The sequence below is a fragment of the Oryctolagus cuniculus genome, chromosome 3 (assembly GCF_964237555.1).
Source record: "Oryctolagus cuniculus chromosome 3, mOryCun1.1, whole genome shotgun sequence".
Taxonomy (NCBI): Eukaryota; Metazoa; Chordata; class Mammalia; order Lagomorpha; family Leporidae; genus Oryctolagus; species Oryctolagus cuniculus.
Window position 1 is genome coordinate 42,804,138 of NC_091434.1, and position 12,660 is coordinate 42,816,797.

Here is a 12,660-nt window from a genome sequence, read left to right on the forward strand (position 1 = left end):
TAATATTTTCCTTTAAAGAATATTTTCAGCCGGCGCTGCAGCTCAACAGGATAATCCTCTGCCTGCGGTGCCGGCACACCAGGTTCTAGTCCCGGTCGGGGCGCCGGACTCTGTCCCGGTTGCCCCTCTTCCAGTCCAGCTCTCTGCTGTGGCAGGGAGTGCAGTGGAGGATGGCCCAAGTGCTTGGGTCCTGCACCCCATGGGAGACCAGGTGTAAGGACAAATTTTTAGGATGAAGAGGCTTGTATCTAGGTTCGGCTGTGGTAAACAAGTAACTTGTCTGCCAGATGACCTTCTCCTGCTCCTTGGGAGCCTGCCTGGCCAGTTCCCAGGGAGGAGGATAAAGGAATGTTTCTGATAAACAGGTGGGCATGCTTCGTGTCTTGGCTCTCTGGCCAAGATCCGAGACGGGACGCACTGCTTGCCTAAAATCCTGGCAATGAGCCCCCTTTGTCCTTGTGGGCTTTAAGAGGGAGCCAGAGCAGGCCTCTGCTGCTGCTGTTCCATCCCGGGGGAGCACGCAGTCATGCTGGACGTTGAATGTGCACGTGATGATTACTGATGATGTTTGGTTCTCAGTATGGATCCTTTTCCGGTGCTGTGTGAAGATTGCCTAGTGGTAAATTCCCGGGTTGAGTCCCTACTCTTAGGGAATCCCCCCCACCTTCTCTCTCTCTCTCTCTCTCTCTGCCCTACTCTAAAAATTTGCTACTTAAATAAACTACTTGTTTCTTTACACTACAAGGCTTGCAGAGTATTTCTTGCAGATCAAACTAAAAGTAACTAAGTCTGTGCACAGCAGACAGCTAAAAAAGCACCTGGCTCCTGGCTTCGGATCAGTGCGGCACAGCCCGCTGGCCGCAGCGGCCATTGGAGGGTGAACCAACGGCAAAGGAAGACCTTTCTCTCTCTGTTTCTTTCTCTCTCACTGTCCACTTTGCCTGTCAAAAAAAATTAATAAAAATGAACATTTTCATCATATTACTCCCCTGCTTAAAAACCAGTGGTGAGGGCCTGCATTGTAACACAGCAGGTTAAGTTGCTGCCGGGAGGGAATGCAGGCATGCCATATCAGAGTGCTGGTTTGAGTCCTGGATGCTCTGCTTCTAATCCAGCTTCCTGCTAATGTACCTGGGAAAGCAGCAGATGATGGCCCAAGCACTTAGGTCCCTGCCACTCACATGAGAGACCCAAATGGAGTTCTTGGCTCTTAGTTTCAACATGACATCCCCCCCCCAGTTGATGTGGGTATTTGGGGAGCGAACCAGCAGATGAAAGATCTGTGTGTGCGTCTCCCTCTCTGTCACTCTGCCTTTTTAATAAATAATAAATAAATAAATGTTTTTTAAAAAGTAGTGGCAAGTTGCCTAGGCATTACACTTAGTTCCATTTCAAACTATTGGTAACTCTAACAGAAGGCCTGTAAGCATAGTTTTCAGCAGGATACACAGTAGTTTTTTGTTTTTTTGTTTTTGTTTTTGTTTTTTTTTTTTTTTTTTTTTGGACAGGCAGAGTGGACAGTGAGAGAGAGAGACAGAGAGAAAGGTCTTCCTTAGCCGTTGGTTCACCCTCCAATGGCCGCCGCGGCCGGCATGCTACGGCCGGCGCACCGCGCTGATCCAATGGCAGGAGCCAGGTGCTTCTCCTGGTCTCCCATGGGGTGCAGGGCCCAAGCACTTGGGCCATCCTCCACTGCACTCCCTGGCCATAGCAGAGAGCTGGCCTGGAAGAAGGGCAACCGGGACAGAATCCGGCGCCCCGACTGGGACTAGAACCCGGTGTGCCGGCGCCGCAAGGCGGAGGATTAGCCTAGTGAGCCGCGGCGCCGGCCACAGTAGTTTTTTTAATGAGAATTTATTAACCCAGCATCATTTTTCTAATGCTTCTTGTTGGCAGCTTCCAGCTGTCTCACTGTTTCGCCAAATCTGTCTCTAAAGTATCAATTTTAGACCCGCATCTTGGTTCTTTTACACCACTTTTGGCCCCTACAGAGATTGGAGGACAGGACTTGGTGGGCTGTACTTTAGGAACTGTGTTTTAGTGTCTGAGGAATGACACCATTTCTGTGATTTCATAGATCCTGGTTATGGAACCAACTCCAACACTGACCTCAGAGGAACTGGTGCTGTGCTGTGGAAGCAGTTCATGTGTAGAACTAGTTCTCGGCCAGCACCGCGGCTCAGTAGGCTAATCCTCCACCTAGCGGCGGCAGCACACCAGGTTCTAGTTCCGGTGGGGACACCGAATTCTTTTCCGGTTGCCCCTCTTCCAGGCCAGCTCTCTGCTGTGGCCCAGGAAGGCAGTGGAGGATGGCCCAAGTACTTGGGCCCTGCACCCCATGGGAGACCAGGAGAAGCACCTGGCTCCTGCCTTCGGATCAGTGCAGTGCGCCGGCTGCAGTGCGCCAGCCATGGTGGCCATTGAAGGGTGAACCAATGGCAAAAAGGAAGACCTTTCTCTCTGTCTCTCTCTCTCACTGTCCACTCTGCCTGTCCAAAAAAAAAAAAAAAAAAAAAAAAGAACTAGTTCTCATGGTAGGCAGAAAGCTCCTTTTTCTTGGCCAATTTGACTGGGATTCAGGAACTTTCAGCTTTCTGGACTTTTTTTTTTTTTTAAGATTTATTTATTTGAAAGAGAGAGGAGAGACAGAGACAGAAGGAGAGAGAGAAAGAGAGAGAGAGAGAGAGAGAGAGATATTTTCCATCTGCTGGTTCACTTCCCACATGGCTGCAATGGTCAGGGCTGGGCCAGGCTGGAGCCAGGAGCTTCTACCACATATTCCACATGGGTACAGGGGCCCAATGACTTTGGCCGTCCTCTGCTGCTTTCCCTAGGCCATTAGCAGGGAGCTGGACTGGAAGTAGAGCAGCTGAGACTTGAACTAGTGCCCGTAAGGGATGCCGACACCTCAGACTGTGGCTTAACCTACTGCTCCACAGCTCTGGCCCCACTTCCTGGACTTTTTGAGAAAAGCTACCAGAGCTCTGATGAATGTTGCTGGTTTGCACCTTTCACTTTAACTTGAGGCATTGTTCAGCCTCTACTCAGCCAGACAGGGGAAAGGAGCACCATACTTCCATTAAATGAATTTGTGTCCTTAATATGAGGTTGTAGGCAGTAGCTTAATCCACTGTACCACAAAACCAGAATCCCATATGAGCACTGATTCGAGTCCCAGCTGCTCCACTTCTGATCCAGCTCCCTCATGATGTGCCTGGGAATTCAGCAGAGGCCAGCCCAAGTACTTGGGCCCCTGGCACCCATGTGGGAGATCTGGATGGAGTTCCAGGCTCCAGGCTTCAGCCTGGCCCAACCTTGGCCATTACAGCCACTTGGGAAGTGAACCAGTAGATGGAAGATCTCTCCTCTTTCTTTTTTTTTTTTTTTTTTTTTTCCAGGCAGAGTGGACAGTGAGAGAGAGACAGAGAGAGAAAGGTCTTCCTTTGCCGTTGGTTCACCCTCCAATGGCCGCCGCTGCAGCCGGCGCACCGCACTGATCCGATGGCAGGAGCCAGGTACTTCTCCTGGTCTCCCATGGGGTGCAGGGCCCAAGCACTTGGGCCATCCTCCACTGCACTCCCTGGCCATAGCAGAGAGCTGGCCTGGAAGAGGGGCAACCGGGACAGAATCCGGCGCCCCGACCGGGACTAGAACCCGGTGTGCCGGCGCCGCAAGGTGGAGGATTAGCCTATTGAGCCACGGCGCCGGCCCTCTCCTTCTCTTTCTGTAACAATTCCGTTTAAATAATTAAATCTTTAAAAATAAAATTAAATTAAATTCACAAACCAATTTCTCGTACAGCTTCCCAGAATTGGGTCACTCAATTGAATAGTTTCCCAATAGATTTTTTAAAAATTATTGATTTTCATTTTATTTGAAAGGCAGAGAGATGTGGGGGTCTCCTATCTTCCAGTTTGCTCCCCAAATGCCCACAACAACCAGAGCTGGGTCAGACCAAACCAAGGAGTCCAGAACACCCTCTAGTTCTCCAAGATGAGTGGCACAAACCCAGGCACTTGAGACGTCATCACCTGCTGCATCCCAGGATGCACATTAGCAAGCAGCTGGATTGGAAGTGAAGGAGTTGGAACTCAAGGCACTTCAAAATGGGATGGAGGCATCCCAAGCAGCACCTTAACGGTTGGGCTAAATACCTGTACCACCTTCCCCAATCAGTTTTTTTTTTTTTTTGAAAGGCAAAGAATTTTTGTAATAAAGGATAGTGTATAATACTCATTTGACTTATAGCAGAGAAAATAACATGTGAAAACATAAGGTGGTAATAACCTCTGGTTCAATTTCATTAAGTAACAGTACTTCCATAAATTGGAAATTATAAGATCTGTCTCTACATTGAAATATTGGTCATAAAATCGAACTCAGTAGATACTTGTGAGAAGAAGTGTCTTAATTTCCAAGTCAGTTATGCTGTTAAAAAGAAACTTGAGGCGCCAGCATTGTGGCACACCAGGTTGGGATGCAGCTGTGATGCTGCCATCTGTGTGGGCACCAATTCAAGTCCTTGATACTCTGCTTCCCATCCAGCTCCCTACTAGAATACCTGGAAGGTAGTAGAAGATGGTTCAAGCACTTGGGTCCCTGCCACCCATGTGAGAGACTCAGATGGAGTTCCAGGCTCCTGACTTCAGCCTGGCCCCGCACCAGCCGTTGTGGCTATCTGGGCAGTGAACCAGCAGAGGGAATCAATCAATCTCTCTCTCTCTCTCTCTCTCTCTCTCTCTCTCACTTCCCTCCCCCACCCCCTTAACTCTGACATTCAAATAGAACAAATACATCTTTAAAAAAAAAAAAAAGTGACACCAAGGGGATACTGTCTGCCAAATTTAGAACATGGACTTTCTGCGCTACCCAGTGAGGGGTCCATACAACCTTGTTCTTGTTTCCTAGGGTAGTTCAAAGGGAAGCTGTCACAATGTCTGGAGCCCTTGATGTCCATCTAGGTAGCACCAACCTTGACTTCCAAGTGGAGCATGTACAAAAGGAAAAGTGACGGCATCTACATCGTAAATCTGCAGAGGACCTGGGAGAAGCTTCTGTTAGTGGGTCATGTCAATGTTGCCATTGAAAACTTTGCTGATGCCAGTATGGTATCCTCCACAAACTCTTTCCAGATGGCTGTGCTGACGTTTGTTGCTGCTACTGGAGCTACTCCTGTTGCTGGCCGCTTCATGCCTGGAACCATTACTAACCAGATCCAGGCAGCCTTCTGAAAGCCACATCTTCTGGTGCTGACTGATCCCAGGACTGATCACCAGTCTGTCACAGAGGCAAACTTAATGATAAAACGTGTCTGTGCTTGTCTTTACAATAATCCAGTGGGAGTGGGGGATAGAATGGATGAAACAAAATTGATGATATCTTGATATTTGAAAAAGTTGTATTCATCTGAGTGAAAGAGCGCTAACTCCTATCTGATGTTTTACTTGCCAAATGTCCACAATGGCTGGGGCTGGGCTAGGCTGAAGCTGGAAGCTGGGAATGTAATCCAAGTCTCTCATCCATGGCAGAATTCCAATTACTAGAGCCCTCACCACTGCCTCCTGGGATCTGCATTAGCAGGAAGCAGGAAGCAGGAGCCAGAGCTGAGAATTGAACCCAGCACTGTGATGTATGTCACAGACACCTTAACCACTCTGCTAAATGCCCACTTTTGTGTTGATAATTATTGAACTGAATGTTTCAATGCATAATCACATCCAATTTTTAGGGATGTTTGAAATCTTCCATAATAAAACATTCATCTATAACTATGTATCTTTTTTATTTCTGCCTTCATGTGATATTCCCAAATGAAAGACTGACTTCCACTTAGAATCACACTGCTTTAACTTTTGTTTACACTTCAGAAAACTAATATAGACTGAGTAGAACCTGAGAGGCTTCAAGTAGATACAGATGGTTAAGACTTTTAGTCCTACTACTGTTTTTATTTTATCTATTCTCATTTTATTTGAAAGGCTAAAAGAGAGAGAGAGTGACAGAGAGAGAGAGAGAGAAACAGGAAAGAGAGAAAGAGGGAAGTCTTACGCCCACTAATTCATTTCTCAAATGCTTACAACATCCAGGGCTGGTCCAGGCTGAAGCCAGGAATTTGCGTTTCCTGGATCCCCTACATGGGGAGCAAGGACTCAAATACTTGAGCCACTACCCACTGTCCCCCTGAGGATACACATTAGCAGAAAGCTGGATTGGAAGTGGAGAAACTTGGGTTCAAACTAGGCATTCCAATATGGGATGCTGGTGTCCCAAGCAGTAGCCTAACCACCGTGCCAAATGCTTGCATGAGAAATACTGTTTTTTTATTTTTTTTTATTTTTTATTTTTTTTATTTTTTGACAGGCAGAGTGGACAGTGAGAGAGAGAGACAGAGAGAAAGGTCTTCCTTTGCCGTTGGTTCACCCTCCAATGGCCGCCACGGCCAGCGTGCTGCGGCCGGCGCATCACGCTGATCCGATGGCAGGAGCCAGGAGCCAGGTGCTTTTCCTGGTCTCCCATGGGGTGCAGGGCCCAAGCACCTGGGCCATCCTCCACTGCACTCCCTGGCCACAGCAGAGAGCTGGCCTGGAAGAGGGGCAACCGGGACAGAATCCGGCGCCCCGACCGGGACTAGAACCCGGTGTGCCGGCGCCGCTAGGCGGAGGATTAGCCTAGTGAGCCGCGGCGCCGGCTGAGAAATACTGTTTTTAATCCATCCTTTAGTTAAAAAAAAGCAAATGAATTTTAACCAGAAAATTCTTTTTTCCCAGCCGGCGGCGCGGCTCAATAGGCTAATCCTCCACCTAGCGGTGCCGGCACACCAGGTTCTAGTCCCGGTCGGGGCACCGAATTCTGTCCCGGTTGCCCCTCTTCCAGGCCAGCTCTCTGCTGTGGCCCGGGAGTGCAGTGGAGGGTGGCCCAAGTGCTTGGGCCCTGCACTCCATGGGAGACCAGGAAAAGCACCTGGCTCCTGCCTTCCGATCAGTGCGGTGCGCCGGCCACAGTGTGCCAGCCGTGGCGGCCATTGGAGGGTGAACCAATGGCAAAAGGAAGACCTTTCTCTCTGTCTCTCTCTCTCACTATCCACTCTGCCTGTCAAAAAAAAAAATTCTTTTTTCCTGAAATAAAGTAAGCTTTAAATTACTATTAGCCATCACCAGCATCTTTTTTTTTTTTTAATTTGACAGGTAGAATTATAGACAGTGAGAGAGAGAGACAGAGAGAAAAGTCTTCCTTCCGTTGGTTCACTCCCCAATGGCCACTACGGTCAGCGCTGCGCCGATCTGAGGCCAGGAGCCAGGTGCTTCTTCCAGGTCTCCCATGCGGGTATAGGGCCCAAGCACTTGGGCCATCCTCCACTGCCTTCACTCATGCAGAGAGCTGGACTGGAAGAGGAGCAACTGGGACTAGAACCGGCGCCCATATGGGATGCCAGTGCCGCAGGTGGAGGATTAGCCAAGTAAGCCACGGTGCTGGCCCTGCCAGCACCTTTTTGATCAACAAAATACTCTTCCCAGCATGCTCAATGATTTTATACAGGGATTATCCTTTGGAAATAAAGAACACCTTCCTTGGGGCCAGTGCTGTGGTGCAATAGGTTAATCCTCTGCCCGCCACGCCATCATCCCATATGGGCACCGGTTCAAGTCCCGGCTCCTCCATTCTGGATCCAGCTCTCTGCTATGGCCTGGGAAAGTAGTGGAAGATGGCCCAAGTCCTTGGGTCCCTGCACCTGTGTGGGAAACCCAGAGCAAGTTCCTGGCTCCTGGCTTCAGATTGGCGCGGCTCTGTCCGTTGCAGCCATTTGAGGAGTGAACCAACAGAAAGAGGACCTCTCTCTGTCTCTTCCTCTCACTGTCTGTAACGCTACCTCTCAAATAAATAAATAAAATCTTTAAAAAAAAAAAAAAACTTCCTTAACTGAATCAGGAACTGAGTTCCAAGAAATTAATGCTATTACAGGTGTTAGTTTCTGACAAAAAGAAGATTAGCAAAGAACACTGTATTTTTTTTTTTTTGTAAAGATTTATTGATTTACTTGAAAGTTGAAGCTACACAGAGAGAGGAGAGGCAGAGAGAGAGAGGTCTTCCATTCGCTGGTTCACTCCCCAGATGGCTGCAATGGCCGGAGTTGCGCCAATCCGAAGCCAGGAGCCAGGAGCTTCCTCCGGGTCTCCCACGAGGGTGCAGGGGCCCAAGGACCTGGGCCATCCTCCACTGCTCTCCCAGGCCACAGCAGAGAGCTGGATCAGAAGTGGAGCAGCTGGTACCCAACCTGGTGCCCACATGGGATGCCAGCACTGCAGGCAGTGGCTTTACCTGCTATGCCACAGCGCCGCCCCAGAACACTGTATTTTAATCTTTTTTTAATATTTATTTTATTTTACTTGAAAGGCAGAAAAACAGAGAAAGAGCATGTGCTCTTCCATTTGCTGGTTCACTCTCCAAATAACCACGACCAGGAGGGCTGGGCAAGGCTGAAGCCAGGAAGCAGGAGCTCCTTCTGGGTCTTCCACATGGGTGCAGGGGCCCAAGGACCTGAGCCACCTTCTACTAATGCATCTTCTCAGGTGCATTAGCAGGGAGCTGGGTTGGAAGTGGTCCAGCTGGGACTTGAACCTGTGCCCATATGGGATGTCATGGCTTTACCCATAACACCACTGACACTGACCCCAACATTTTGCTTCTACAACAAAATAATGGAGGCAATTGTCTTTATGAGTAGAAAATGTTTATTTAGTTCACAGTTTAGAGGTTCAAGTCTAAGAGCAGGCTGCTCCATTGGTTTGCCTCTGCTGAGGATGATGGGTGGTGATAGCAGAATTCATGCAGAGGGAGAGTTACACAGTGAGTCAGGAAGTGGAGAGAGGGCTTAAGTCCTGCTCACAAAAACTACAGTGCTTACAGAACTACCTTCCCAGGACAAGTCTACCATGACCTATGGACTTCCCAGCAGGCCCCACCTCCCAATAGTTCTACCACCTCCCACTAGCACCATCTTGAGGATCTTTGAGGAATATCTGAACTAATATCCAGACCATAACAGAGATTATTTTTTTTTTTGATTTTTAATTACTTGAAAGTTTCATGTTTTTATTTAGCTTTCTGACTCTGTGCTTGTGCCTTCAACACTTTCACAACAATTTTCTGCTCCTCGATAAGGAAAGCACGCTTGATCCTGTCACGGACACATTTAGCACACATGGAACCACCATAAGCCCTGCTGACGTGTTTTTTGGTTTTAGACAATCTCATCAGGACTTTAGGTCTCACAGCACGAACCCCACGAAGTCTGCCTGGGCACACCCCACATGCAGATTTGGGTGCCTTCCCAACCTTCTTAGTATAAAGGTAAACAATTCTGTCACCTGGAGTTCGGGACAGTCTGGTTTTGTTGGAGGCTGTATTGTAGGAGAGCCTCCGGCGGTACGTCAAACGCTGGACCATTGTGGCTGCCTCTAAGCACCGTCCCGGAAGAGGAAGAAGCAAGCACGGGCGGGTTCAAAGGTCAAAAGCCAGAGATTATTTTTTAAATATTTATTTTATTATTTGTTAGGAAAAGAGTTGCAGATTGATGCCTCCTCACATGGGGCATCAGAATAGAGAAGAGGCAGTGTAAGAATTTACAGCCAGACCGAATTTGTTCAGAGAAAATAAATCCGTAGAGGTGGGTGACCAACTGCTTGCCTGCATATTGATGGAGCACGTGGCAGAAGGCCTCAACTCCCAGGGGCTGGGTCTTTTTAAGGAGGGCTAGGGCTGGGGGTGGGGGTAGGGGGCAGCTGGGAGGGGAATTCCTGGAACTGGGCAGGGCCTTGAGAACCTGGAAAATAATGCGGGGTGGGGTATGAAGGCAATAGGGTCTGAGACCCAATTGAGATTCAAGGGCAAGGAATACATTCTAAAGTTTATCTCTTTTGGGCAATGAGGGAGAATGGCTGAGCCTTATGTCCTTGTTCCATCATTATTTATATGAAAGAGTTACACGGGAGTGGGGGGGAGTCTTCCATCCACTGGTTCACACCCCAATTGACCGCAATGGCCAGAGCTGTGCTGATCCGGAGCCAGGAGCTTCCTCCGGGTCGCCCACGCGGGTGCAGGGGCCCAAGGACTTGGGCCATCTTCCACTGCTTTCCCAGGCCATTGCAGAGTTGGATCAAGAGTGGAGCAGCCAGGACTTGAACTGGTGCCCATATAGGATGTTGGCACTGTACGTAGTGGCTTTACCTGTTACGCCACAGCACCAGCCCCCATAACAGAGATTAACTAGACAGTTCACACTCAGTGATTAGTCATGTTGTTTAGGGACCAGTTATTTTAAGCTAAAAATTTAATATAGGGACATTGTTTATAAGCGTTTGGGAAACTAAGGTGACTAAATAAGGGGATTCTGAGATAAGAAATCAATAGCAATTTCCAAAAACCCAGTACCACCCTGTATTCCAAGACCACTCCCAGGTACAATGATTTACTAAAAAAACTCATAGTTCTCAGAATTTCATTGTACTCACAGCTATGATTAAAAAAAAAAAAAAAAGATTTATTTATTTATTTGAGAGAGTTAGAGAGAGAGAGAGAGAGAGAGAGAGAGAGGTCATCTGTCCACTGGTTTACTCCTCTTATAAGCGCAATGGCCTAAGCTGCGCTGATATGAAGCCAGGAGCCAGGAGCTTCTTCCAGGTCTTCCATCTGGGTGCAGGGCCCAGGCACTTGGGCCATCCTCCACTTCCTTACCAGGCCATCAGCCGAGAGCTAGATCAGAAGAAGAGCAGCTGGGACATGAACTGTTAGGAAACTGGCGCAGTTTTAGCCAGGTGGACACATGGCCCAACCTCTGTGGTCAAGCTCCACCCCCATCCTAATGGGATTCTCTGCTCCCGCTTCCCTGCCCGCCCTGTTTTAAAAGGGCCTGTTCCAAGGCTGGCGCCGCGGCTCACTAGGCTAATCCTCCGCCTTGCGGCGCCGGCACACTGGGTTCTAGTCCCGGTCGGGGCGCCGGATCCTGTCCCGGTTGCCCCTCTTCCAGGCCAGCCCTCTGCTGTGGCCAGGGAGTGCAGTGGAGGATGACCCAAGTACTTGGGCCCTGCACCCCATGGGAGACCAGGAGAAGTACCTGGCTCCTGCCATCGGATCAGTGCGGTGTGCCGGCCGCAGCGGCCATTGGAGGGTGAAGGAAGACCTTTCTCTCTGTCTCTCTCTCTCACTGTCCACTCTGCCTGTCAAAAAAAATAAAAAATAAAATAAATAAAAGGGCCTGTTCCTGAACACGTGCTCTCTTGGCCCTTCTCTCCTGCGCTCTCTTGGCTCTCTCTCTTGGTTTCTCTCCTCCTCTCATATCTCTTCTCTATCTTCTCTCCTCACTAGCTCCTCTCCTCTGACTCTCTTATACTCTTTGTCTCTTTCTACCCCTTCACTCCAGTCTGTTGGCTGTTCCCCAGTAAACCCTTTCCCTTACTCTGGTGTTCTGGCGTTCGGTGTGTTTTGTGACGGCTAACATTAATATGTAACATGAACTGGAGACCATATGCGATGTCAGTGCTGCAGGTGGAGGCTTAACCTGCTATGCCACAACACCAGCCCCTCTCCTTTTAGATTTCAATTGGGGCATTATATTGACATTTTTGAAGATTATGTGTATGATTAGGTTATATTTTATTTCTTTTTTTTAAATATGTATTTATTTATTTGAAAAGCTTGGTTACAGAGAGGGAGAGAACAAAAGATTTATCTTACATCTGCTGTTTCACTTCCAAAGTGACTGCATCAGCTGGGACTGCAGCAGGCTGAAGCCAAGAAGCCAGGAGGTTCATTTGGATTTCCCACATGGGTGCAGGGGTCCAAGTACTTGGGCCATCTTCTGCTGCTTTCCCAGGTGCATTAGCAGGGAGCTGGATTGGAAGTGGAGCAGCCCAGATGGGATGCTGGCACTGCAGAAAGCAGTTTAACCTGCTGTGCCACAGTGCTAGCTCCTCAGGTTGTATTTTCTGTGAACTTTATTTCAGAAAGTAAAGGTGGTCTTATGTCACGTAGGTGTGAGAACAAGTGCATAGGCTGAATCTTCGTGTTCTATAAAGCATCCCTGTTCTTTCTCATATGGAGAATACCCATTCTTCTCATCCATAGGTATATTTTACCTAACAATGTGGGGGTAAATGGTGGAGAAGTTATTTATCTCTTATACCATTGAACACTCAGGTATGCGTATGTTGTTTACACTTTTGACCATGCAACACTGGAAATCTTCCTTTCTCCTTCGAAAATTCAGATATAGTTGAGGAAGGAGGCTTTGGAATGCAGATTTTCTCAAAGCATACTGGTAGGCCATCAGCAAAGAATCACCAGTTGTGGGGTTCCTCTTCAAACCTATACTGAATCAATCTCTGGTGTGGTGTCCACAACCTAGAATTTTAAGAATCTCCTAAGGGAATTCACTTACAGACAGAATCACTGCATTACTGATAGAGAAAGGAGATTTCAGAAACACACATATCCTTTTTTCCCCATTCTACTTCCAAACTAATTCAGGGCAACACTAATTCTATGGGATAGAACCAATATTGGCACTGCTATGCTTCTCCAATCAGCTTGAAGGTCACATAGATAGGATAGCTTTCCAGGTGGTCCTAATGGGCCTGGGCTACACCCAGGAGCTGTTAACCTGAT

The 12,660-nt window shown here is 48.3% G+C and overlaps 1 protein-coding gene across 1 annotated transcript; it reads right to left on the minus strand.

Moving 5' to 3' along the window:
• Positions 1-9,078: 9,078 nt before the first annotated feature.
• On the minus strand, positions 9,079-9,502 carry LOC138848954 (large ribosomal subunit protein eL34-like). Its single transcript, XM_070070442.1, has one exon. The coding sequence runs from the start codon at positions 9,442-9,444 to the stop codon at positions 9,091-9,093; it is 354 nt and encodes a 117-aa protein (XP_069926543.1). The 5' UTR covers positions 9,445-9,502; the 3' UTR covers positions 9,079-9,090.
• Between the last annotated feature and the right edge of the window lie 3,158 nt (positions 9,503-12,660).

Excerpts from the sequence above, each read along its gene's own strand:
- LOC138848954 (XM_070070442.1), bottom strand. The coding sequence starts at position 9,444 with ATGGTCCAGCGTTTGACGTACCGCCGGAGGCTCTCCTACAATACAGCC.